This window comes from Myotis daubentonii, chromosome 3, assembly GCF_963259705.1.
Source record: "Myotis daubentonii chromosome 3, mMyoDau2.1, whole genome shotgun sequence".
Classification (NCBI taxonomy): domain Eukaryota; kingdom Metazoa; phylum Chordata; class Mammalia; order Chiroptera; family Vespertilionidae; genus Myotis; species Myotis daubentonii.
The window spans coordinates 204,435,356-204,459,819 of record NC_081842.1 but is presented as its reverse complement, the minus strand read 5'-3'; the positions used below and the strand labels follow the sequence as shown (position 1 = coordinate 204,459,819).

Here is a 24,464-nt window from a genome sequence, read left to right as displayed (position 1 = left end):
TGAGAATATACCATTAGAGTCTTAAGATTTTTATACTTCTCTTTTTGAAGACCACTTGGTGCATGTGAAGAATTAACAGTTTTGTGAACAGTGCTTGTGATTCATTTTTCCATTGAGACCAAGGAACGACGCAGTCACTCAACTGCAGGACACACAGACGGCCAGTGTGTGGCAGTGTTTGAATGCTCTTCTGAAAGTTGATGCCACAGCTCTGCATTGATTACAAATGCATCCCAGGGTTATATTTTTCTTTTGTTATTGCTCAGTTTGTCAAGGTTTGTTTGCCAAACAGAATATGAAAAATGAACATGAGATTTCCTTGCACAATTCTTAATAGATATATGATCAAAATGTAAGCTCAATTGCTTAAGAAAATCATAAACATGATTTTTTTATTTTTTAAATATATTTTTATTGATTTCAGAGAGAAAGGGAGAGGGAGAGAAGCATCAGTGATGAGAGAGAATCATTGACCTGCTGCCTCCTGCACGCCCCCTATTGGGGATCAGGCTACCCTGACCAGAATTGAACCATGACTTCTAACTGGTTCATAGGTCAACAACGCTCAACCACTGAGCCAGGCCAGCCGGTCATCATAAACACAATTTAGTCACTCATTATGGCTGTAAACAGGTTGTTACTGTGGAGTATCTTGGTATGGACAAAGTATTATTTTCACTGAAAATTCTGAAGACCACATTTCTTTTCCCCCCAATAAAACTTAAAAACAAACAAACAACAACAACAAATACATGCACACACACACAGACATTTTTTGGTACAAGAGAAAAGTAAGGAGACATAATAACTAAATGTAACATGATATTCTGGATGGGATTTTGGAACAGAAAAAAAGGGCATCAAGTAAAAACTAAGGAAATCTGAGTAAACTATTGACTTTAGTTAATAACAATGTATCAATAGGAGAGACAGATGGTGAGAGAAAATACAGTATCAATGTTAGTTCACTATTTGTAAGAAATGAACCACAAAAAATGCAAAATGTTAATACTGTGGTAGGGAAGCTGTGGGGGGAGGTAATATGGGAACTTTCTGTACTATTGATTCATTTTTACTGGGGGGCTGGCACAGCCCTAGAAAATTTACCGCCGCACTCCAGACGGGCACAAAGGCTCAACAGCGGCCTCCCTTTGGAAGCCTCAGTGCAAAGAGTCACTTCTCGCACCCGCCGCTGAAAGGTGAACCCTAAGGACTACTACTTCCGACGTCCAAGAGAGCAGCGCCGGGCGGAGAGCCCCGCCTGGCCGAGAGCCCCGCCTGGCCGCTGCCGGCGCGGAGCATGCGCAGAGACGTCGGCGTCGCGGGCGTGACTCCGACCCTAGCCCCGCCCCCCCTCCTCCCGCCCCGCCCTCTGCCCCCGTCTCCGCATGCGCGTCCCAGACCGGGGTGGCGCTGCTCCATCCGGGTATTCGGCGGCCTGTGGTGGTTTTGTTTTTCTGGCTGAAACCGGGAGCGCGAGGCGGCCCCGTGTGGCACGACACCGGGCTCCGGACCGACGGCACGGGCGGGGCTGGACGTAAGTGCCAGGTGGGAGCGGGGGAGGAAGGCATCGCCGCGGCAGGATAGTGCTCGGACCCGGACTCGGTGCCCGGCGGATGCTGAGTCGTTGTCTCCCACTCTGGGAGCTACAGACGGGCTGTGCCTGGCTGGACCTTCGGGGCTACCGACTTCGGACCGGACCGGCGGCGGTGGCGGGGGAGGGCAGCCGGGCCGCGCCCTTCCCAGGACTCCCAGGACCCCTGGAAAGCGCCTCGCCTACCCTACGGGAGAGCTGGAGAAACTGAGGCTCGGCGGGCTCACCCGGCGAGCCGGACCGGTCTCCAGACCGTCCCGGTCCACACCCCGCACCCGAACCCCCGCGTCTGTGGGCGGAGTTGGGCAGGAGAAGGGCTTCGAGGCGGGGTCGCCGGGAAGAACCGAAAGTAAACATACGAGGCGTGCTGTTCCTCCCGGGGAAGAGTAAAACGAGTGAATTTTCAAAATTAAAGGCTTATTAGCCCTGGTCATATCGCAGTTTTTAATATTTAATTTTAAGTGGGGGACCGTGCAGTTGGATTCATTGCTCTCTATTAGGACATCAGGTTTTTTAAAAATATATTTTATTGATTTTTTACAGAGAGGAAGGGAGAGGGATAGAGAGTTAGAAACATCCATCAGCTGCCTCCTGCACACTCCCCACGGGGGATGTGCCCGCAACCAAGGCACATGCCCTTGACCGGAGTCGAACCCGAGACCCTTCAGTCCGCAGGCCGGCGCTCTATCCACTGAGCAAAACCGGCCAGGGCTCGGAGGAATGTTTTATGTAACCTGGTCAACTATGGTAATTTAGCAGTGGATTTTTACGTCCGAATATTAATTTCAATGTTGTCCTTTCTTTTGGCTGGAAAATAGCTGTTAGAATCAGAGATGGAGATATCAAAATGAAATGGGTGTTCTTTTTGTAGAAATTACACCAAAAGCCAGGCTTGGAGAAGGAAAAAATAATGAAGTGATATGAGTAGAAGACCTGCAGTGCAGTGTTTAATTTCTTAATCTGAATGTGAAGAAACACATTTTAAATAAAATGTATAAATTCCTAAGAGAAATATTTTTCATCTGACTGCATGCTTTAACTCGAAGCCAAAGTTTATCATTTCTCTCTCCACTATGTTAGTGTTCCTGGACTGTACATATCAAAATCATGTGATAACTTAGGTTAGAATTAAAATTAATAATTATAAAAATTTTAAATACTCGGCTATCTACCTTTGTTCAGATTACTTAAATATACCAAAAAGATTTTTTAAAAAATATTTTATTGATTTTTTACAGAGAGGATGGGAGAGGGATAGAGAGTTAGAAACATCGATGAGAGAGAAACATCAACCAGCTGCCTCCTGCACACTCCCCACTTGGGATGTGCCCGCAACCAAGACACATGCCCTTGACTGGAATCGAACCTGGGGCCTCTCAGTCCGCAGGCCGACGCTCTATCCATGGAGCCAAACCAGCCAGGTCCCAAAAAGATTTTTTTATTGAGGTATAATTGAAATGTAACATTAGTTTATGGTATACAAAATAGTGGTATACAACATAATGGTGTACAATATAATGGTTGGGTATGCTTATATATTGCAAAATGAACACCACAATAAGTCTAATTAACATCCATCACCACATAGTTACAAAATTTTTCTTGTGATGAGAACTTTCAAAATCTACTCTCTTAGCAACTTTCAAATAATACAATGCAGTATTATTCACTGTATATTATATCCCTCCTCAGGACTTATTTATTTTATAAATGCAAGCCAAAGCCATCTTTTAAATTAAGAAAAATACTAAATAGAAAAAAAGGGAAAATAAATGAATCCAAATTTTATTTTCCAAAGTTATAATGTGGAAGTTTATCAAAACTTAAATTGAATGTTCTGAAGAAGCGTATGTAGCCAAACTACAGTACAGTTGAACTTTGCATACGTAACATGGTTTGAACTGTGCAGGTCCACTTATAGGCGGATTTTTTTCAATAAGTATACAGACCTCGGCATCCTGGGGTTTCCCATCCCAGGAATCCACAGATGTAGAGGACCTACTGTATGCATTGTTCTACACTATCTATAATAATGAAAGCGTAGTATGCTGATCAGACCCGATGTCCTTCTGTATGTCCTTACCAACAAAGCCCAGGCTGCGAGGGAAGCCAGGGTCCTGGGTGCCCGCAGCCGGGGGAGGAAGGCCTACTCTTGCACGAATTTCATGCATCAGGCCTCTAGTTTTATATAAGGGACTTGAGCATCCTTGGTTTTTGATTATCTTTGGAGATCCTGGAACCAATCTTGCTCCTCCCCCCCCCCCCCCTCGCTTACTGGGGGACTGTAGTTAAGTTTTTTATATATATATATATTTTATTGATTTTTTACAGAGAGGAAGGGAGAGAGATAGAGAGTTAGAAACATCGATGAGAGAGAAACATCGATCAGCTGCCCCCTGCACATCCCCCACTGAGGATATGCCCGCAACCCAGGCACATGCCCTTGACCGGAATCGAACCTGGGACCTTTCAGTCTGCAGGCCGACGCTCTATCCGCTGAGCCAAACCGGTTTCGGCATTAGTTAAGTTTTTGAGGAGTCAAAAAGTTATCCTCAGATTTTTCACTGCGTGAGTGTTGGGTTCCCCTAAACCCTCTTGCGTTCAGGTATCAACTATATTTGTAACTTCACTTTTATTAAGTTATTTCTGAGCTATTGATTATTTTCTAAGAACATAAGTCAGGTTTGAAACAAGTAAATAGAAGCGCTTTATTTAATTGTCCTTCTTTGTTTTTTTTAAAGTGACCTGAAAAAATGTCTGGATTTCTAGAAGGCTTGAGATGCTCAGAATGCATTGATTGGGGGGAAAAACGCAATACTATTGCTTCCATTGCTGCTGGTGTTCTAGTAAGTGTCACTGATAATTTGGGTCGTCACTATTTTGGTGTGTTTGTTTTTATGTTTTAAATTCTGTATGCTGTTTTAAATTAATGGTTTTCATTATATATTTGCCCTTGATAATATCCAGAACCAGATTAAAGTAAAATAAATTATCTTGTGGTGTTAAATTGACTTTAGCATCCTACCTGAAACCATCTGCAGACTGCACTGTAATTAATCAAAAGGAAAAGCAAAACTGCAGCCATTACTTATTCACAGTGTCAAGAGAATAGCTAAAATTCTATCAACAATAATTATTCTCCATATTACTTTGAAGTTTTGTTTTATTTTTCAATACGTATATCTTTCTGGAGGCTTATATCAGCAGCAGGCCATTCCTTTTGTCAGTTGGAATCTGAATCATTTTATTTCTTTCTCCTCCTTGAGATATTGTAACTGATTTCTAGTTCACAAAGTAAGATTATAGGCTTTATTATGAAAATATAAATATTGACTAAAGTAGACTTAGAAAAGTTTATGTTTATTCATTGCTGTCAGATTTAAGGGTATCTAATATTTAATTAGATATTAAACCATGTGCCAGTACATGTAAGAAATTGCTGGAACATTTAAGAAAAATTGGAAATTCATTGAAGGGACTCCTTCACTTTAATACCTTGCTTTCTTTTGCGCCAGTTATATATGAAATTTCTCCTTGATAATCACCTTTTTTGTTTGTTTTAGTTTTTTACAGGCTGGTGGATTATCATAGATGCAGCTGTCATTTACCCCACTATGGAAGACTTCAACCATTCATACCATGCCTGTGGCGTTATAGCAACCATCGCCTTCCTAATGTAAGTGTCATTGTCAGTGACACTAATTACATAGGTTGTCACAAAATAAAAATGTTTTACACATAGTTGAGTAGATTTAAATTTTTGAAATGTGAAATGAACAGGTTGGGCATCGTTTAAAAGTCAAACAATAGAGGACTTATAAAGAAAAGCCACAACGCTCTTTTCTATTCTTCCTTTTACCTCTCCTCTTCCACTTCTATCTCCCAGCTTCTCTCAGCTGTCCTGTTTCTATTCTATCAATGTTTATAACATTACTTTTAGGTCAGAAACCATGTAGTACTTTGTCTAAGGGTTTGTTTATTCATCTACCAAATACTTATTAAGGTTTTATAGTCCCAGACTCTGCTGTGGAAACAGGAAATAGAGTAGTGAATAAATCAGGAAAATCCTTGCCTTTTTGGAATTCATACTCTAATGAATGAGGCAGATAGTAACAAAAGAGGAAATAAATTAAATACATAGCATGTTAGATAACGGTAAGCACTAGCGAGAAAAAGCAGAGAAGGGAGATATGAAATGTCAACAGAGCGTGTAGAGATTTCATACCAAGTCAAGGAATGCCTCACTAAGAAGGTGGTTTTTGAGCAAAGACTTGTAGAAATGAAGGAACTTATCCTGAGGATATACTATAAGAGAGGATCATTTCAGACAGCAGCAAGTACCAGGACTCTATGGCATGGAGATCAGTAAGATTGGAGTGAAGGGCTAAGGTAATAAAAGCTAAAGAAGACTGAAGACTGTTCCAGACTGAGGAGACTAGAGAGACATTAGAATAAATATACCTCATGGTTCTGGGCAGGATTCTTTTGCTATTAAGAGCATTATTGGGGGGGGGGGGGAGCATTATTGGGACAGTTGGGAAACTTGAATGAGGTCTGAAGATTAAATGGTAATGAATCATTGTTCATTTCCTGCTTTTGATGGTTGTATTGTGGTTCTTTAGAACTGTCTTGTTTGTGGGAAATACATATAATTGTATGCCTTGTTTGTAGGAAGTACAGTTCCTGGGATTGTGGGTCATCACGTTGACAACTTTAAAATACTCAGGGTCAAAAATTTAAAGTACTTGTAACTTTTCTGTAAGTTTGAGATTACATATAAAACTAGTAATATCAGAGAACAAATAGAGATTGTTTGAGAATGTGCTGAATAGTTAAGACTGACAAGACGGGGTCATGGCTATCTAATAGAAAATTGTGAATTTTATTCAAATGTCTTAGCAAGGAAAAACAAGAGCTAAGAACCACTAACGCAGGAACATCTATATTTTTAAAAATATGAAGCTTGTTTTAAAATATATCTATTTTCCTGGCCTGTGTGGCTCAGTGGTTGAGCATCAACCTGTGAACCAGGAGGTCGCAGGTTTGATTCCTGGTCAGGGCACATGCCTGGGTTGCTGACTTGATTCCCAGTAGGGGGCATGCAGGAGGCAGCCGATCAATAATTCTCATTGATGTTTCTATCTCTCTCTCCCTCATCCTTCCTCTCTGAAATCAATAAAAATATATTAAAAAATATATCTATTTTATGTACCAAGTAATTTAGTTAATGTCATTGAAAATAATTATGAGTATTTTGATCATTCTAAAACTTAGATTTGAGTCCTTCTCAGTGGTTAGAGTGTCAGCCCAAAGACTGGAGGGTTCCTGGTTCGATTCCTATGAAGGGCACATACCTCGATTGCAGGCTCGATCCCCGGCCCTGGTCAGGGCCCTTGTGGGAGGCAACCAATCGATATGTCTCTCTCACGTCAATGTTTCTCTGCCTCTGTCTCTCTCTTTCCCTTCCACTCTCTCTCAAAATCAATGGAAAAGTATCCTCAAATGAGAATTAACAAAAACAAACAAACTAAAATTTAGATTTGAATGAATAAATTAAGACTATATTATTGAGAAAAAAATTAGGGTTCAAATATTCAGTACATTTATTGAGCACCTACCATGTGTTAAGCCCTGTGCTAGACACTGAAAATAAAAATGGGAAACAAGATAGAGCTCCTGCCTTCATGAAGCTTATATTCTAGTGGTATATGTGTGTGTGCTAAATGTATATAATGTTTAACTTGATATATTGTGAACATTTTCCCATGACATTTATTTATTTATTTATTTTTTAAATATATTTTATTGATTTTTTACAGAGAGGAAGGGAGAGGGATAGAGAGTTAGAAACATTGATGAGAGAGAAACATCAATCAGCTGCCTCCTGCACACTCCCTACTGGGGATGTGCCCGCAACCAAGGTACATGCCCTTGACCAGAATCGAACCTGGGACCTTTCAGTCTGCAGGCTGACGCTCTATCCACTGAGCCAAACCGGTTAGGGCTTCCCATGACATTTAAACATTTTTTAAAGGATACTTCTAACGAAGGCAAGGCTATCTCAGTCTAGAGTTGTACTCTATGAAAGTCAGTGAGACTTTTTATGTTTGGAAAACCTATCAGGAAGTGAAAAAAAGATTTTACCCCTTGATTCTCTTTGTTTTGAGTATGTCCGATATGTACAAATGGAAAACTAGATGAGACCAAGCTAAAGATTATTCTAGTCTTAGCAAGATAAAAATTTTTTATTGAGGTATACTTGACTATTTTGAGAATTTCACTCTCACATTTTAAAAAGCATCAGAATCATCTAAAGGACCTGTTAAAACTCAGATTGCTAAGCTGCATACCCAGAGTTTTGCTTCATAAGTTTCGATGGGGCTGGGAATTTTCTTTCTAATGTGTTCCCAGGTGATGGCTGATTCTGCCAGTCTTGTGACTATAACTGCTGCTTTAGAGCATATCTGGTTGAAGGGACTTGCTTAAGATCATATGAACCCATTACTCTAGACCAGCCGTGGGCAAACTACGGCCCGCGGGCCGGATCCGGCCCGTTTGAAATGAATAAAACTAAAAAAAAAATAAAAAAGACCGTACCCTTTTATGTAATGATGTTTACTTTGAATTTGTATTAGTTCACACAAACACTCCATCCATGCTTTTGTTCCGGCCCTCCGGTCCAGTTTAAGAACCCATTGTGGCCCTTGAGTCAAAAAGTTTGCCCACCCCTGCTCTAGACTCATGAGGCCTAAGCTTAAATTTGAGGAACTCTAGCTTATTGTATCTGATAATCTGATGTCATGGATAGTCTCCTCTTGGCATCGGAAACCCTGATTTCTTGGTTTTATTTGTACAGGATTAATGCAGTATCAAATGGACAAGTCCGAGGAGATAGTTACAGTGAAGGTTGCCTGGGTCAAACAGGTAAATAGGTACAAATAATGTCTTACTATGCATCCTTAAAATAAGAATATATATGGAGAACATATATAACTCCTTCAGATCAGGAATAGAATGAAGGTGTATCTAGAGCAGAAGTTACAGGTTCCAAGGCATAAGGTAAAAGTTGCATTTGGTTAGATTTGGCTTTAAAGTACAGAATATGCAGTTTTGAATATATAACACTGTGCAATAATGTAGATATAAATGTACACAATAAAGAACAGTATGTAACGAATGTATATGCAAAATAGAACTTACCTTACTTTCCAGCTATCCCATATAAATTTTCTTCTCTTTTTTGCCAACATTATTTGATTGAACTAGCATTTTGAAATAGTTTAGAATCATAGGTTTTAGTGTTTGTTTTAAAATACACAACATAAAAATTGCCATCTTAACCATTTCTAAATGTAGTTAGTAGTGTTAGTATATTCACATTGTTGTGCAGCCAACCTCCAGAACTTCTTTTTATCTTGCATACTGAATATAATAATAGAATTTTAGTGTGGGGGTTCATCCAGGCCCTTCCTCCTGAGCTGAGGAAATCATATCCCCTAGACTCCATTGCCATGCATCCGAGGTAAGCAGGATACAGGACATGTGTGGCAGTTTCTAGAGTCCAGTTTGCTCAAAGAATTGAGGGGACAAATATTTATTAAGCAATGTAAATGGTAAACTGAGTGTATTACATCCATACAGAAATAAACTTGGATGTAGGCAAATTGCAAGGTTTTTTGTTGTTTGTATAATGAAACTAGAGGCCTGATGCACGAAATCATGCAAGGGCTTTAGCCCCAGCCCCTGCCTGTTGTGGCTTTATCCAGGAGGAAGGACGTCTGGTCTAATTAGCATATTGTGCTTTTATTATTATAGATAGGAGAAACCACTAGTCAGCTATGGATCTCTCTTTGGTTCGTTCACTGTCTTCGTAGATGAACTTAAGTAGAAGAGATCCAGAAACATGTACCTACCATAACTTTATAAACTAAAGGAATAGGTGAATGTTAGTAGTTAGTGTTGATAATAATCTTCTGTATAGACTAGAGGCCAGTTGCATGAAGATTCGCGCAATAGGCCTTCCTTCCCCTGGCTGCCTGCCCTGGTTTTCCTCCGGCACCTGGGACCCAGGCCTTTGGTCCAGCCGCAGCGGAGAAGCCAAGCCTCGAGCTGCTCCGGCCACAGCAGCGAGGCTTCAGTCGTCTTCAGTTTTTGCTCTGCGCCTGCATATGCAAATTAACCACCATCTTTGTTGGGTTAATTTGTATACTCATCCTGATTGGCTGGTGGGTGTAGCAGAGTGAAACCAATTTGCATGTTTCTCTTTTATTAGTGTAGATAAAAGGCTAATATGCAAAGTGTCCCCTTGGGAGTTCAACCGGGAGACCGGGAGTTCAATTGCTCACTATGACGTGCACTGACCACCAGGGGGTGGCGCAGAACGAAGGAAGGCCCCAGCTGGCAGCTGGAAGGTCCTGATCGCCGGCCAGGCCTAGGGACCCTACCCGTGCACGAATTTTGTGCACCCGGCCTCTAGGAAGACAATAATAGCTAGAACTAAGACTAGAAGAATATGGCCATCGTATCTTTAAATAAAATTTGTTAGCATAGCTTTGGGGGGGGTTCACAGACAGTTGTATTTGTTTTGTGTGTGTGTTTTAATATCACATCTGTGAGTAACAGCTTATTTCATAACTATTATTTTATGTTTGTATATTAAATAAGAAATATATATGTAGCATTCTATTTGCCATGCTAATTAAATAAACTCAGCTTGGAGTTCATTTTAGGCAGTGTAATGATTTATAGCAGATCTTCATAAATATTATTTAAATGTGATTTAAGTCTTCCTCTATTAACATAATTTTAATGCAGCTTTTCTAAAGTGCCAGCCACAATAAATATGTATTTATTTTGCTGCCAAACTTCCCTGAAAGTGAAATACGATAGTGTTTAGATTCAGATATCACTGAATATGAATCTTTTGTAAGTATACCTATGTTTTTGTTTGAAAGTTCTCTTGGAGGACTTTAAATTTTGCAGCACAATTTCTAAAAATATATGAAAAATGAGTCTAAATACGGTGAAACATATTTTGTAAGATTTTTATTGGACAGTTGAGGACAGTTTTTCTTAGTGTAGATATTTAGGGAAAATAAATATAGGCACTTAAAATACACAGATCAGCCAACAAGAAAAAGGCCCACATCTTCACTGTTGAAAGATACTCAACACATCTGGTCTTTTTATTTTAGACTTTAATGATAACTACACATTTTTTCTGTTTGAGTTTTTGAAAAGTTAATTGAATTGACTGCTGCCATATGAAAAACAATTCTGGTAAAATGTTAATTCTTTTAAGGTGCTCGCATTTGGCTGTTCATTGGTTTCATGTTGGCCTTTGGCTCTCTGATTGCGTCTATGTGGATTCTCTTTGGTGGTTATGTTGCTAAAGGTAAGAGAGAGCACAGCTTATATTTTACTTCAATGGAATACTGAAATTGAGCATTAAAGTTGGTTATTTTTTTCATTAAGCTAGGCCAGCTACTAGCAATACATTTATGCCTGGGAACTCCCCTCTCCCTATCAGTATTTTGTTTTGTTTGGATGTTTTTAGTATCTTGGAAGGAATAGGACATAGCTTGCTATTCTTCGGCTTCCTAAAACCTCAAAAGCAGAATATATATGTTCTCCAGCTACTTGGCAGGTTTTGATTTGCTGAATAATATCCATGCAAAACTCTAATATCCTAGAATTAGAATTTATTGAGCTAATAAATTTCTGATAATGACATCATTTCCTTTTAGATAGCAAAGTAAATTAACATTTCATGTGCATCTGTTACATGAGGCCAGTTTAAGGCAAGCTCAGATAAAGGCCTGCTCTTAGATTCTTGGCTGCAATTTCGCCTGAGGGATATCAGAAAAATATGCAAAACCACTTAATGTTCCAAGTAAAATTGACTATGTTTATCATAGTAAAAATACAATATTAATGATTTGTAGAAACTGGACTAGCAGAGATATAATCTAACCCTTCTTTGAACAAAACGTGATTCTTAAACTAAAATCATGAGTTTCCTGAATTTTTATTAAAATCTTTTTAAGTCTTACAGATAAGAATGATAGGCATTTTAAAATATTTATATCTTTATTTTGTTTATATGTTTATTATTAAAATCATGTTGCCAAAAATGTAAAAAAAGAAAAAATAGAAAAAAAGAAACTATAATAATCTTACTGCTCTTAAATATTTTGGTACATTTTCTTTGTTCTCTTCTGTTGTTTATGTAGTTATAATTATAGTATAAATAAACTTTTGAAGCCTGCTTTTGCATGTTACATATGGTTCTCTTGCTGCTACAAAATCTTTGTCAACATCATATTAGAAAGAAAAAAAAATTACTTTTTTTATTTGAATTGCATACTTGCTCATTGTATAAAACTGAGACTATAAAAGAGCTCAAAGAAGATTTTAAAATTACTGATAATTCTTCTTTCCCAGATAATCTATTAATACAGAGTTCCTTTATATAGGAATGTGTTTATATCATAGAATTTTAAGATTTCTTTCCAAAAGGTTTTTGGAGCCAGGTTATGCTTTGAGAATCATTAGTAGCAGATCTATAGTTTTATAAAGTTGCCTTTCTACAGGATCTTCATGAGCCATTCTATTTTTTATTTTATTTTATTGACTTCAGAGAGGAAGGGAAAGGGAGAGAGAAATAGCAACATCAGTGATGAGAGAGAATCATCGATCGGCCGCCTTCTGCCTGCCCCCTACTGGGGATTGAGCCCATAACCCAGGCATATGCCCTGACCAGGAATCAAAGTGGTGACCTCTTAGTTCCTGGGTCAACACTCAACCACTGAGCCACGCCGGTTGGATGTTCCTCAAACAATGTCAAACATAGTATGTAATCAGTATTTGTTAAATGAACGAAGGGATCTGTCAACTACTAAACCAATACTAGCCTCTGTCATGTATTATGTCATTTAATACTCAAACCAACCATAGTTATCATCAAAGTCAGTTATATTAGGAAAACTGATATGCATCATATTATCAGAAACTAAAATGTTTTGAGATGATAAACCTCTAAAATTATTATTATTATTTTACATTAACATTAGTATATTATTATTATTTTTACAGAAAAAGCCGTAGTATACCCTGGAATTGCTGTATTTTTCCAAAATGCCTTCATCTTTTTTGGGTAAGTTTGTTTTGCATTTTTCATCCTATCTTTTTTTTTTTTTAAATGCTTTTTTAATAATAGTTTCTTTTATGTCATTTACATATTTAGTTGCTTTATTTACCCCTGTTCAGTGCCTCTCCATGTTATTATCATCCTATATAATAAAAGGGTAATATGCAAATTGACCCTAAAGGCAGAACAACTGGGAACGACCAGTCACTATGACATGCACTGACCACCAGGGGTCAGACGATCAATGCAGGAGCTGTCCCCTGGTGGTCAGTGTGCTACCACAGGGGGAGGTCTGCTCAGCCATAAGCCGGGGAACAGGCCTAAGCTGGCAGGTGGACATCCCCAAGGGCTCCTGGGCTGCCAGAGGGATGTCTAACTGCCAACTTAGGCCTGACCCCCCCAGAGAGCGGGCCTAAGCCGGCAGGTGGACATCCCCCGAGGGGCCCCAGACTGCGAGAGAGTGCAGGCAAGGCTGAGGGCCCCCCCCCAGCTCAGGGCCCACCCCCCCCCGACACCCAAGTGCACAAATTTTCATGTACCGGGCCTCTAGTAAAATAGAAAGAATGAGAAAGGTTGTTTTTTTTTAAAGAATAACTTATTGACTTTTAGAGAGAGGGGAAAAGAGAGAAAGAGAGAGAGAGAGAGAGACATCGATGTTCTTTCTACTGCCTTCTGCACGCCCCCATCGGAGACCCTGTCTGCAACCTGAGCATGTGCCCTTGATCAAGAATTGAACCAGCAACCTCCTGGTGCAAGGGATGGCGCCCAACAATTGAGCCACACCGGCCAGGGCAAGAAAGATATTTTTAATACATGGGTTAGTTTACTGCCAACCTTTGGAATATACATTGATTTTTAAAATTGCTACCACCATCCTGGCTGGGTAGCTCAGTTGGTAGGAGCATCATCCTGATATGCCAAGGTTTCGGGTTTGATCCCTGCTCAGGGCACATACAAGAATTAACCAGTGAATGCATAAATAAGTGGAACAACATATCAGTGTTTCTCTTTTTCCTTCTCTCTCTTCTCCCTCCCCCATTCCTCTCTCTCTCAAATCAATAAATAAAAATAATTTTTTAAAAGAGTAGAGAAATATATTGAAGAGTGACCTGTTAAACAAGAATCAAGAATCAGAATTTTTTTTTATATGATTCTTTTTTTTTAAAATTAATTTTGAGAGAGAGAGAGAGAGAAACAGCGATGTGAGAGCGATATATTGACCAGCTGCCTCCTGCACACCCTCTACTGGGGATGAGGCCCGCAACTTGGGCACATTCCCTGATCGGGAATCGAACCAGCAACCTTTCAGTGCACAGGTTAACCTTCCAACCAACTGAGCCACACTGGTCAGGCTCTAAATCCTTTTCTAACACATTCAGACAGAATAAATTCTCTATGTTTCTGTGCTCCCTTAACATTTGGTATATATACCTCTTCCCTCCTCCCTGAATACTTACCACATTGGATCATCAAGAATGTGAGCAGCTTGCCCTGGCTGGTGTTGCTAAGTGGTTAGAGCATAGGCCTGTGCACTGAAGAGTCTGGTTTAATTTCCAGTCAAGGGCACATACGTGGGTTGTAGGTTTGATTCTCTGCTCTGGTTGGGGCACGTTCGGGAGGCAACCAATCAATGTGTTTCTCTCACATCGATGTTTCTCCCCCACCCACTCCTTCCTTTCCACTCTAAAAAAATCCTCACCAGAGGATTTTTTTTAAAAAGGAACAACTTGAGAGCGAGGACTATATCTTATTTATCTTTATAGCCCTAGCATTTAGCACCTAGTACCTTGATACTCAAAAAAGGTTTGTTGATTCCTAGCCAGTTTGACTCAGTGGATAGAGGGGCAGCCTGTGGACGGAAGCTGTCCCGGGTTCGATTCCTGTCAAGGGCACATGCTCAGGTTGTGGGCTTGATCCCCAGTAGGGGGATAAGGTTTGTTGAATGAATTTGATAAAAGTCATACATACAATGGTTACATACTAAGCCTTGATTAACTTTTTAAGAGTGACATATGTCCCCAATACTCATAGTTAAGGATGCAGGGATGCTGGTGATAAATAGCACAGCTGAGCACAGTGAAGAATTTACTGCCTTAAGAGTGATCAGCTTCTGTTCTGACAAAGGGCATGGTTTTTTTAATACAGCTCATCAATTATTCTTTGGAGCTAGTTTCCCATGATTCTAAGTCTCACATATCTTTTCTTTTCCCAAACATAACTAGTCACGTGATGCTTCTTGTTTTATTCACAGAGGACTGGTTTTTAAGTTTGGCCGCACTGAAGACTTATGGCAGTGAAAACATCTGACTTATTGCTCCTGTACAATAGCCCTGCATGGGTTTGTTCTGTTGTGTTTGTTTTTATTTTTAATACTAACTCCCAATCTTTTGTAATGGCATTTTCTAAACTTATTTCTGAGTGTAGTCTCAGCTTACATTTGTGTGATACTAAAATCATGAGAAATCACTATTTAAACAATAACAACAAAAATCTATTGTGGTATGCATTTGATTAACATCAAATGTTAAGGAAAAGTATTCCACGTGAGTAAGTTTTGTTAAGTTTTATCATGGTATAATTGTAAAAATAAAAATAAATCAGAAAAGAAATTGTGGATACATCTTATCTGTGTATTTGTCATAGCCAAGATCCAAAATGCAATTGAAGTGCTCTTAAAATACGATGTGTCTATTTAAATGTGGGCTCTTAGGTGTCAAATATTAGGTGAAATATAAACATTTTCTTGTTTTTAAAAACTATTCAGTGGTCAGAATTCCTTCTCACTATACTTTGTGTTGGGTTTATTCAGTTTTGCCAAGTTCTGAAAATGTTTCAGTGTAAGTAAGTAGCTATTAAAAGTCTCCCAAGGGGTGAGTGAGCATGTCGGGAGCAGCTCCTGATCCAGCCACCAGGCTCCTCAAAAGTGTCCCTTCTGGCCCTGGCTGGTTTGGCTCAGTCCTTCGGCCTATGAACTGAAGGGTCCTGGGTTCAATTCTGGTCAAGGGCACATGCCCGGGTTATGGGCTTGACCCCCAGTAGGGGGCATGCAGGAGGCAGCCGATCAGTGATTCTCTCTCGTCATTGATGTTTCTCTCTCTCTCTCCCTCTCCCTTCCGCTCTGAAATCAATAAAAAATATATATTAAAAAAAAGTGTCCCTTCTGAGCCACTGATCCGTGATCAGTTGTGCCACATGGTTCTGGTGGGACACACAGTCACTCCACAGCTACCATTGAAGGAAAGTTACAATTACAGCCGTTAACCACCCGGAGTGCTCATAGTCTCTTCCTCTCTGGAACCTGCTATCCCTTCCCTCCCGCCCCCACCTCCCTCCCAGGCTCTCCACTTTAGCCAAGTGGGATTTTTTTTTAAAGGAGCTAGCTAACTATGGGTACATGTTCTTCAGAACTACAGTTTGAAATGTTTTATTTTATAAAATTTGCTACAATTAGCCTTCATTAAACACGAAATATCAGATGATTTAAACCTGTGGTACTCCTTTTCTTGTCAGCCACAGTTACCTCCCTGTATGTATGTTTTAAATAAGCCATGGTGAGTTTCAGATCCATAGGCTGTGAGAATTGGAGGGGATCTTAGAGGTTGAAGTCCACCTTCTCTTTTCACAGATGAGAGAACTCAGACCATGCAAATTTAAATGATTTCCTCAAGGTCATGGAACTAGTGTTTTTTTGTTGTTTTTTTTAAAATATATTTTATTGGTTGTTTTTTTTTTGGTTTTTTTTTTTTTTACAGAGAGGAAGGGAGAGGGAAAGAGAGCCAGAAACATCGATGAGATAGAAACATTGATCAGCTGCCTCCTGCACACTCCCTACTGGGGATGTGCCCGCAACCAAGGTACATGTCCTTGACCGGAATTGAACCTGGGACCCTTCAGTCCGCAGGCCAATGCTCTATCCACTGAGCCAAACCAGTCAGGGCCATGGATGGAACTAGTGTTTTCATGTTGAGGCAGTGCACCTCGACCATGATGTCTTTCCCCACAGTTAATTCAGAATGTGTTCAGGGAATAAGAACTACTGTACCTTGAAAACTGTTGGAATAAAATCAAGGTCTGCAAGGATTAAATTTAAGTGAGCTCATTTCCCCCTATTTTTTATCATCTGCTCTGCTGGTGTAGACAAGAATTAATTGGGTAGCATACTTTATTAAGCATGAAAAAGAATCTATGGATTGTCAAGAAATTTAACCCAAACCTTAATGAGGTGCCTGCATCCAAGAAAATATTGGTAGCATCATTTTTAATGAAACCAAACATTTATTTAAAATTGTTATGAGCCCTAACCAGTTTGGCTCAGTGGATAGAGCATCAGCCTGCGGACTCAAGGGTACCAGGTTCGATTCCAGTCAAGGGCATGTACCTTGGTTGCAGGCACATCCCCAGTGGGGAGTGTGCAGGAGGCAGCTCATCGATGTTTCTCTCTCATCGATGTTTCTAACTCTATCCCTCTCCCTTCCTCTCTATAAAAATCAATAAAATATATTTAAAAATAAATTAAAAATATTGTTATGAAATTACCATTTAAACAAGTCTTTAGTCTTTTATTTTTAATATCAAATCTATTTCTGACCTTGTTTCATTGTACATAGGGAGACTGCAGTAACGAGTTTGTCACACAGAAAAAATGTGGGCAACAGTGAAAGGAAGCTCTCTTGTTTAGGAACAGGCCTTGTTTTTCTTGGATGCCTTTGCTTAAAATCCAACAGCCAAATGAGGAAACTGTAAAAGCAAAGCAAACATTTTTGTTACAGATGAATCCTTCCACTCTTAAAATTTGTGCACATATTGATTCTGCCTTGATCTTTTGAAATTTATATTGACCAAAATGTCTCATCACAGAGGTTTTTGAATTGGAAGAGCTCCTAGACCAGCGGTTTTCAACCTGTGGGTTGCGATCCCTTTGGGGGTCGAACGACCCTTTCACAGGGGTCGCCTAAATACATCCTGCATATCAGATATTTACATTACGATTCATAACAGTAGCAACATTACAGTTATGAAGTAGCAACGAAAGTAGTTTTATGGTTGGGAGTCACAACAACATGAGGAACTGTATTAAAGGGTCGCGCCTTAGAAAGGTTGAGAACCACTGTCCTAGACAGATCTCATTTCGTATAGCTCCTTACATGGATCATTGCCAAATAGTCCTCTGGGTGTTTTTTTGAACACCTCCAGTAGCAATGGACTCACTACCATGTAAAGGAGCTAATTCCATTTTGCAGACAGTTCAAATAGCTAACAATTCACACTGCATTACTTACTGGGCCCTGGTACACTGTTTGGAGAAGCATAGAAAAGAATCTTTTTTCTCTCTTACACAACAGCTTCTTAGTATTTGAAGATAGTTCTTAGGTCTCCTTTGGGTCTTCTCTTCTGCCAGCTGACTACATCCTGAATTCTCTAGTTGTGCCTTACAATATCACTACTCATTGAGGCGCTTGGATCACAGAATTCTAGAGTTGGAACTCAGTAGCTAACATGTGGGGTATATTCTATGGATCAGGGTGCTAACATTCACACACATCTCCTTTGAATCCTTACAACAACTTAGACGTTATTATCTCCATTTCAGAGATGGGAGGCTGATTCTCTGAGAGGTCACAGAGTTAGAGGTGGTAGAACCCAGATCTGTCTGAATGCAGAATGTGGAATTTGATCTCATTCTATCAATGAGGAAACAGCCCCAGAGAAGTAAAGCGATTTGCCTGAAGGCACCAACTTGCCTGGGGTGAGCTAGGACTAGAATTCAGATCTGCTTCTGCTAAAAGGGTAAGAACACTTGCAGGGCATGGGAAGAGACTGGCTGTTGGGAAAAGCCAAGAGCCAATGACGAGAGAGAAGCAGATGCAGGATGAGGCAGGTTACACACAACAGTGTGGATGGCTCTCGGAATAATGCCGAGTGAAAGAAGCCAGGTGAAGAAGGGCATGTATCCTATGGTTGGTTCCATTGATGTAAGTTTATAGAAAATGCAAACTAGTCTGTAGTGACAGAAAGCAGGTCAATGGGATGCCTGGAGATGGGTGGGGTGGGGTAGGAAGGGAGTCATTCCAAGGAGGCAGGAGGAAATGTTTGGTGGTGATGGGTATGTTCGTTATCTTGATTGCAGTGATAGTTTTCACAGGTGTAGAGTACATTTAAAAGTATAAAATTGTAGGCTTTAAATGTGTGTGGTTCATTGCCAGTTACAAAGCTGTTAGAAGAGGAGGGAGGAGGAAAGAAGAGGCAGGTCCTCTGTTTTGCCCCTACAGAGACAGGTGTCAAGGCCCATCCTAACGCTGGTGTGACCCTTTAGTGATCAGTGGATCGGCAAGCGGGTGGAGAAAGGATTGGCCTGGGACTCAGGGCCTGGTTCCTGGTCTTGTCTCTGCCACTCCCAGAGTATGATACTGGGCACTAGGGTGACCTCCGTCAGCTCCCACTTCCCATTTGTAACAGGCAATATTGATCCCTGCTTCCCCAACCTCAGCTTTGATTGGAAGATTACCCACGGCAACATACATCAGAGTGCTTTGTGAACTATGAGTATAGGTCAAAGGGAGGAGGGCAGGGGGTGACAGTGTCTAGCCCAGTTATAGCAACTGCTACAATGTAATGCAGGTGACTAGTTGGAGCTCTGTGTCCCTTGGCTAAATGACCCCAGGTTCTATACTAAAAGTTTCCTTGTGTCCACCAGCTATAATTTATCAGGAGTTGTTTTAGAGTCAGCTCTGCCACTCAATCACTGTGAGAACTTGGTCAGTCCTGGCTCCACTCTGAGCATCTGTCAAATGAGGGTATTAGACTTGCTGGCCCCGGCAGTCCTCCTGGCTCTTGCATTCAGGATTCTGTCACCTTCACGTCACACTGTTTGCCCATGTTGACAACTCCAGGTGGAAAGAAGTGTGGCCAGAGACAGCTCTCTTATCCCTGGCCCTCACTGACTCTGAGGCACCAGGGAAATGGTGACCGTTACCATGTCGTGGATTTGCTCCTCCTTCCTTACTCTTCATTTTCATTTGTTCTTATTTTACTCTCATAAACACCAAGTTAACATGCCCCAATACCTTTTTAAGTTCATTCACTCAACATCTATGACATTAAGAGGTTAAAAAAAACCTTACCTCCCAGAAAGCTTGGTCATCAAAATATTTAGCCACATGAGGTGCTTTCCATATTTTGAGGTTTAAGATGAGACCTGTTTAAATTCATTAAAAAATGTTGAACATCCAGAGCACAGCATTTGTTATCTCAAAATATCATGTCAACTATAGTATCTCAACAGAAATCCTTTTTTTTCCTCCCACAACCAGGAGAGAGACAAATGGAAGCACTGTTCTTCCTGGGCCCGCTTAATTGATCCTATAGATCTTTTAACAGGAACTGGCTAGAGCAATTATTTCTAAAAGATTTCAATTACTCTGAGAGGTGTAGGAAAACCATGGATCTGACACGATTCCCGAGATGGAATAGAACGGCCCTACCAGACAGTGTCCCCACATGAAAGCTTATCCATTTGAAACGCAAGAGCTGCCATGGAGAGCGGCTCAAAGTAGGCACCTTGTAGGTCCAATAAACTCCCACCAGCCTCAGCTCAAGGTTCCACTTGTGTAGTTAGGAAAGTAATTTATAACCACTGGCTTTTGTCCCTGTTCTTTTCACCTGTCCAGGCTCTGCCTCGAGGGCTTGGCCCTATGCATTCTGCCACTGAGTAAAACCTGCCGAATCTCCCCGAATCCATGAAGTGAGCGCTTACCTTTCACAGGAAGCAGGGACATGCCATTCATCGATTTATCTGTGTGTTTTTAATGATGATCAGTCTCGATGTATTCAGGAGTAAGATTAACAAGAGTAGGCGCATGCATAGTCATATTTTCCTGTTGTTGTGCATGCCTTTAACTGATATTGGCAGGTAAAGTACAATTAGCATGTCTCATTTTGCTAGAATTACTCAGGAATGAGCTCTATCACCGACATGAATTTTCCAGGTAGTTGAGGCTTACTCATCACTAATGAAAATCCATCTAAATACATAAATCCATATTGCATTTTCTTATGAATCATCACTGAATACATTTAGATTCTTAAAAAAATCAGAACTGTTGCTTATAAAATCAGAACTGATTTTATAGCACTTAGGAATTGCTATAGAACTCAGGTAGATAGCTGTCGAGGGTTGTCGGCCTGCTCTCCGGCAGCCCAAGCTTTTCGTGTTCTTGTGTCTGATTTTAAGAATTTCTTGTCCTCTGTGAGACTCTCTGCTTTCACTTCTAACATACTAGTGTGCCTTATCTTGGGGAACCAACCCCACTTCTAATCCATTTCTAATCTTCCTGAATTGGAGACCCAACAACCATACCTGATGGGGTTGTACCTTAAATAGTATAGACAGATTACAAGTAATGGGTCTCTTGACAAGTAAAATGCTCGGCTTTCAGAGGGCTATGGGTGCTATTTTGGTTGCTTGGAGGCCACTTTCCCCTTCTGTTGTCCAAGTTCTTTTTTTTTTTTTAATATGTTTTATTGATTTTTTTACAGAGAGGAAGGGAGAGGAATAGAGAGTTAGAAACATCGATGAGAAAGAAACATTGATCAGCCGCCTCCTGCACACCCCCTACTGGGGATGTGCCCGCAACCAAGGTACATGCCCTTGGCCAGAATCGAACCTGGGACCCTTCAGTCCGCAGGCTGGCGCTCTATCCACTGAGCCAAACCGGTTAGGGCTGTCCAAGTTCTTTTTCATCAGTTCCCTTATGTCCAAAGCAACATGTAAGGAGGAAAGCCATTGGTTTTAACTCTTCGAGGAATAATCCAGGTGTCTTTCCCACTCTTCTCTTTCTTAACCCCATTAGAGTATAAGGAACACCCCGCCCCAGAGTCCTTTCCAAGTCCCTGAGTCAGTGTCCCTTTGGTAGTATCGGTGAAGGGGGGAAGAGCCCCGGTGCAGGTTGCCAGATAAAGTACAGAATGCTCAGCTAATTTGAATTCAAAAGAATGGGCACCTTATACTTCCCTTTGCTAAATAGGACCACTCTACCCAGGATAGAATGTAAACTTATGGATGAAAGCATTTTCTCATCTGTATTTAGTTAATCACCTCAGACTCAAAAGCTGAGGCCAGATGGTACATTAAGGTAATTCTAGACAGTTTTACTCTCTAAAACCACCCAGGGAACTCCAAAAAGTCCGTTCCTACATGTTTCAGAGCTGAAAGGAAGCCAAACGGTTAGTTACCATAATCCTTCCATTATACAGAGGAGCCAGCCAAGCCCAGAGAAATGGTAATGTGACTAACACCACCCAGTTCATTAGTGTCTGCTTATGCTACTTGGTCTCTTGTTTGGCATCCACTGCCTGCCTAGGGACACAGTATATGAGTGTCCATAAAAGCTGTTCACTTAAAGAATAAAAGTGAACGTTTCTGAAAGGATGCATATTTTCCCCTGGCATATAAGTAAGACTGGCAAATTAGCAACTCTCTCAGATTCTTTGCTGTTCTATCATATTGCAGAAGCAAAAACATACTTTAACTCTCCATTTAAAGATCGCCAGTAGCTCCCCACCTCTCAGAGTGATCTGACTCCTTGCTACCACTCTGCCCTCAACCCTGGCCACTCTCCCCCCTCACTCTATCCACATCAGCTACGCTGACTTCCTTGCTGTTCCCCAAACATACAAAGCATGTTCCTGCCTCAGGGCCTTTGCACATGCTGTTCGGTCTCGTAGAATGCTCTTCTCCCAAATAAGCATGTTGTATGTCTCCCTCCTCTCCATTCAGGTCTCTGCTCAAAGCTTTACTAGCTAGGCCTTCCCTTACCACCCTTCCAAAAGAGCAGACTACCCCCACACTGACTAGTTCCCCCACTCTGGTTTATTTATCTTCATAGCACTTATCACCATCTTGCATAGTATGCATTTATTTGCCTTTTTATTGTCAACTAGAATGTCAGCTCCATGAGATCAGGGCATTGTTTTATTCACTGCTTTGTCCCTAGCACTTAAGAATAGTGCCAGGCTCATAGTTGATACTGAATAAATACTTGCTGAACCAAATATTATTATGGATGGCCCCAGGTCAGCATTTTGGCATAAGGATTTCCTTGGCCTTCTGTACAAAATTGGGTGCAATCACCAGTCCTGGCTCTAAGAGGCTGCAGTGTTGCCACTCTTCCTTTTCCTGTTGCAGGTGACCTCTGAGGGCCTTTCCAGTTCTGAAATGATGTGATTCTGTTTGTGTGTTTTTTCATCGTTTGGCTGGAGCTGAGGAGGTGGACTCACAGGAAACTGGATGGGCTCGTGCACACCCAGCGATGGGGTGGAAGCACTCTGACCCTGGGCCCTGTGCCTGGGCCGTGATGGGCGGGTGAGCGCACACTGACCTGTTAGGAGACCAGATGCTAGACCCATTGCCATGGACAAGCTGAGTACCCCAGTGTCGAAGAGCACCTGGAAGCCGAACCTGGAAATGACAAAGCAAAGATGGTCGTGTTCAGGTGTCAGGATGCAGAGGTGATGGGGACAAAAAACACTGCTTGCACGAGTAGTGACCCGGTCACGAAGGGCCATCAGGGCAACAAGTGTCCTCTTCCTGGTGGTATATTCCCCTGTCATTTTCCTGCAAAGCCATGCAGACATGGAGGAGGGGCATTCCAAGAACCTCTTTGGCTTACTTTAATCCTCAGACCCCTGGATCATGAACTAGATCAGGAGCTAGAAAGACCAAGTTCAAGTCCCAGTTCTGTTACCAGCTGTGTGGCCTGGAAAAGTCACTTACCCTCTCAGAGCCCTGAGTTTCCTCATTAGGCCATTAAAGATGAGGCTTTATTTCTATCAAGTCAAGGAGGGGTACAGTTTGGCTATCAGATCCATCTCCCCTGCCTACCCATCTTGAACATGCTTCCCTGTTCGTTGTCCTTCAAGGCAACCCCCGGACTTCACTTCAAACAATTAAACAGCCCTGGTAGGACATTGACATGCCCTTGCAGTAGAAATATAGGGAGCAGTGATAAACTGGACTATATTAAAGTTAAGAACTCTTCGACAAATACACCATTAAAGAGGTGAAAGATAACCCACAAAGTGGAAGAAGGTATTCACAGTATATCTGATAAAGGATCTATATCCAGAACAGATAAAGAATTCCTAAAAATCATTAAGAAAAAGACAAAACAACACAAAATGGGCAAAAGAACTTGAATAGACATTTCAAAAGAAAAAATGTCCTAAAAGCGTATGAAAAGTGCTCCACTTAGTCATCAGGGAAATTAAAATCCAAACAATAAGTTTGATGGCTACATGGCTAACATACAGTATAAAAGAAGGAAACTATGGAGAGTGTTAGAGAATATATGGGGTAAAGGGAACTCTCATGTGTATAGATGGGTGCAAATCACAATGGAAACTGATAGTATCCAATAAAATGGATGTATGCAGCTGTATGACTCAACAATCCACTTCTAGGCATATATTCACTTGAAGTGCATCCATGTGTTCCCCCAAAACATTAGACTGTTTATAGCAGCAATACTAGAATGTTCCTAATAGCTCCAAACTAGAAACTGCCCACATGGTCATCAATAATGGATCAATGAATTGTGCTGTATTCACACAGTGGAACACTTGTTTTAACTGTGTTTTCTTAGGCTCTGTAATTTGTCTACAACTTGGTACTCATTTATCACAGGGCCAAACTAATGGGCCAAGCTGTTTACCTCTCTCTCTTGC

The 24,464-nt window shown here is 40.9% G+C and overlaps 2 protein-coding genes across 3 annotated transcripts in view; one reads left to right on the top strand and one right to left on the bottom strand.

The window, feature by feature from the left end:
* The first annotated feature begins 1,377 nt into the window (after positions 1 to 1,377).
* On the top strand, positions 1,378 to 15,502 carry TMEM50A (transmembrane protein 50A). The gene is made up of 7 exons (XM_059690764.1): positions 1,378 to 1,537; positions 4,336 to 4,440; positions 5,158 to 5,270; positions 8,451 to 8,518; positions 10,896 to 10,988; positions 12,689 to 12,749; positions 14,995 to 15,502. The coding sequence occupies exons 2-7, from the start codon at positions 4,348 to 4,350 to the stop codon at positions 15,038 to 15,040; spliced, it is 474 nt and encodes a 157-aa protein (XP_059546747.1). The 5' UTR covers positions 1,378 to 1,537; positions 4,336 to 4,347; the 3' UTR covers positions 15,041 to 15,502.
* A 1,785-nt stretch (positions 15,503 to 17,287) lies between these two features.
* The window catches only part of LOC132231513 (RH-like protein), a 32,563-nt gene continuing 25,386 nt past the window's right edge, over positions 17,288 to 24,464 (bottom strand). Inside the window, exons 8-10 of one of the 2 annotated variants that reach the window (XM_059690762.1) lie at positions 23,120 to 23,199; positions 19,865 to 19,938; positions 17,321 to 17,480 (exon numbers count right to left, since the gene is read on the bottom strand). In XM_059690762.1, the coding sequence (XP_059546745.1) occupies positions 17,454 to 17,480; positions 19,865 to 19,938; positions 23,120 to 23,199 (181 nt within the window). In that variant the 3' untranslated portion in view covers positions 17,321 to 17,453. Of the gene's footprint in view, positions 17,481 to 19,864; positions 19,939 to 23,119; positions 23,200 to 24,464 lie in introns of both variants that reach the window. The other variant, XM_059690763.1, reaches the window with a different exon arrangement.

Bases quoted from the DNA above. Each gene is read 5' to 3' on its own strand.
- TMEM50A (XM_059690764.1), top strand. From the start codon at position 4,348: ATGTCTGGATTTCTAGAAGGCTTGAGATGCTCAGAATGCATTGATTGG. The intron at 5,271-8,450 runs GTAAGTGTCATT...TTATTTGTACAG, and splicing joins GCAACCATCGCCTTCCTAAT to GATTAATGCAGTATCAAATG. The intron at 8,519-10,895 runs GTAAATAGGTAC...AATTCTTTTAAG, and splicing joins AGGTTGCCTGGGTCAAACAG to GTGCTCGCATTTGGCTGTTC.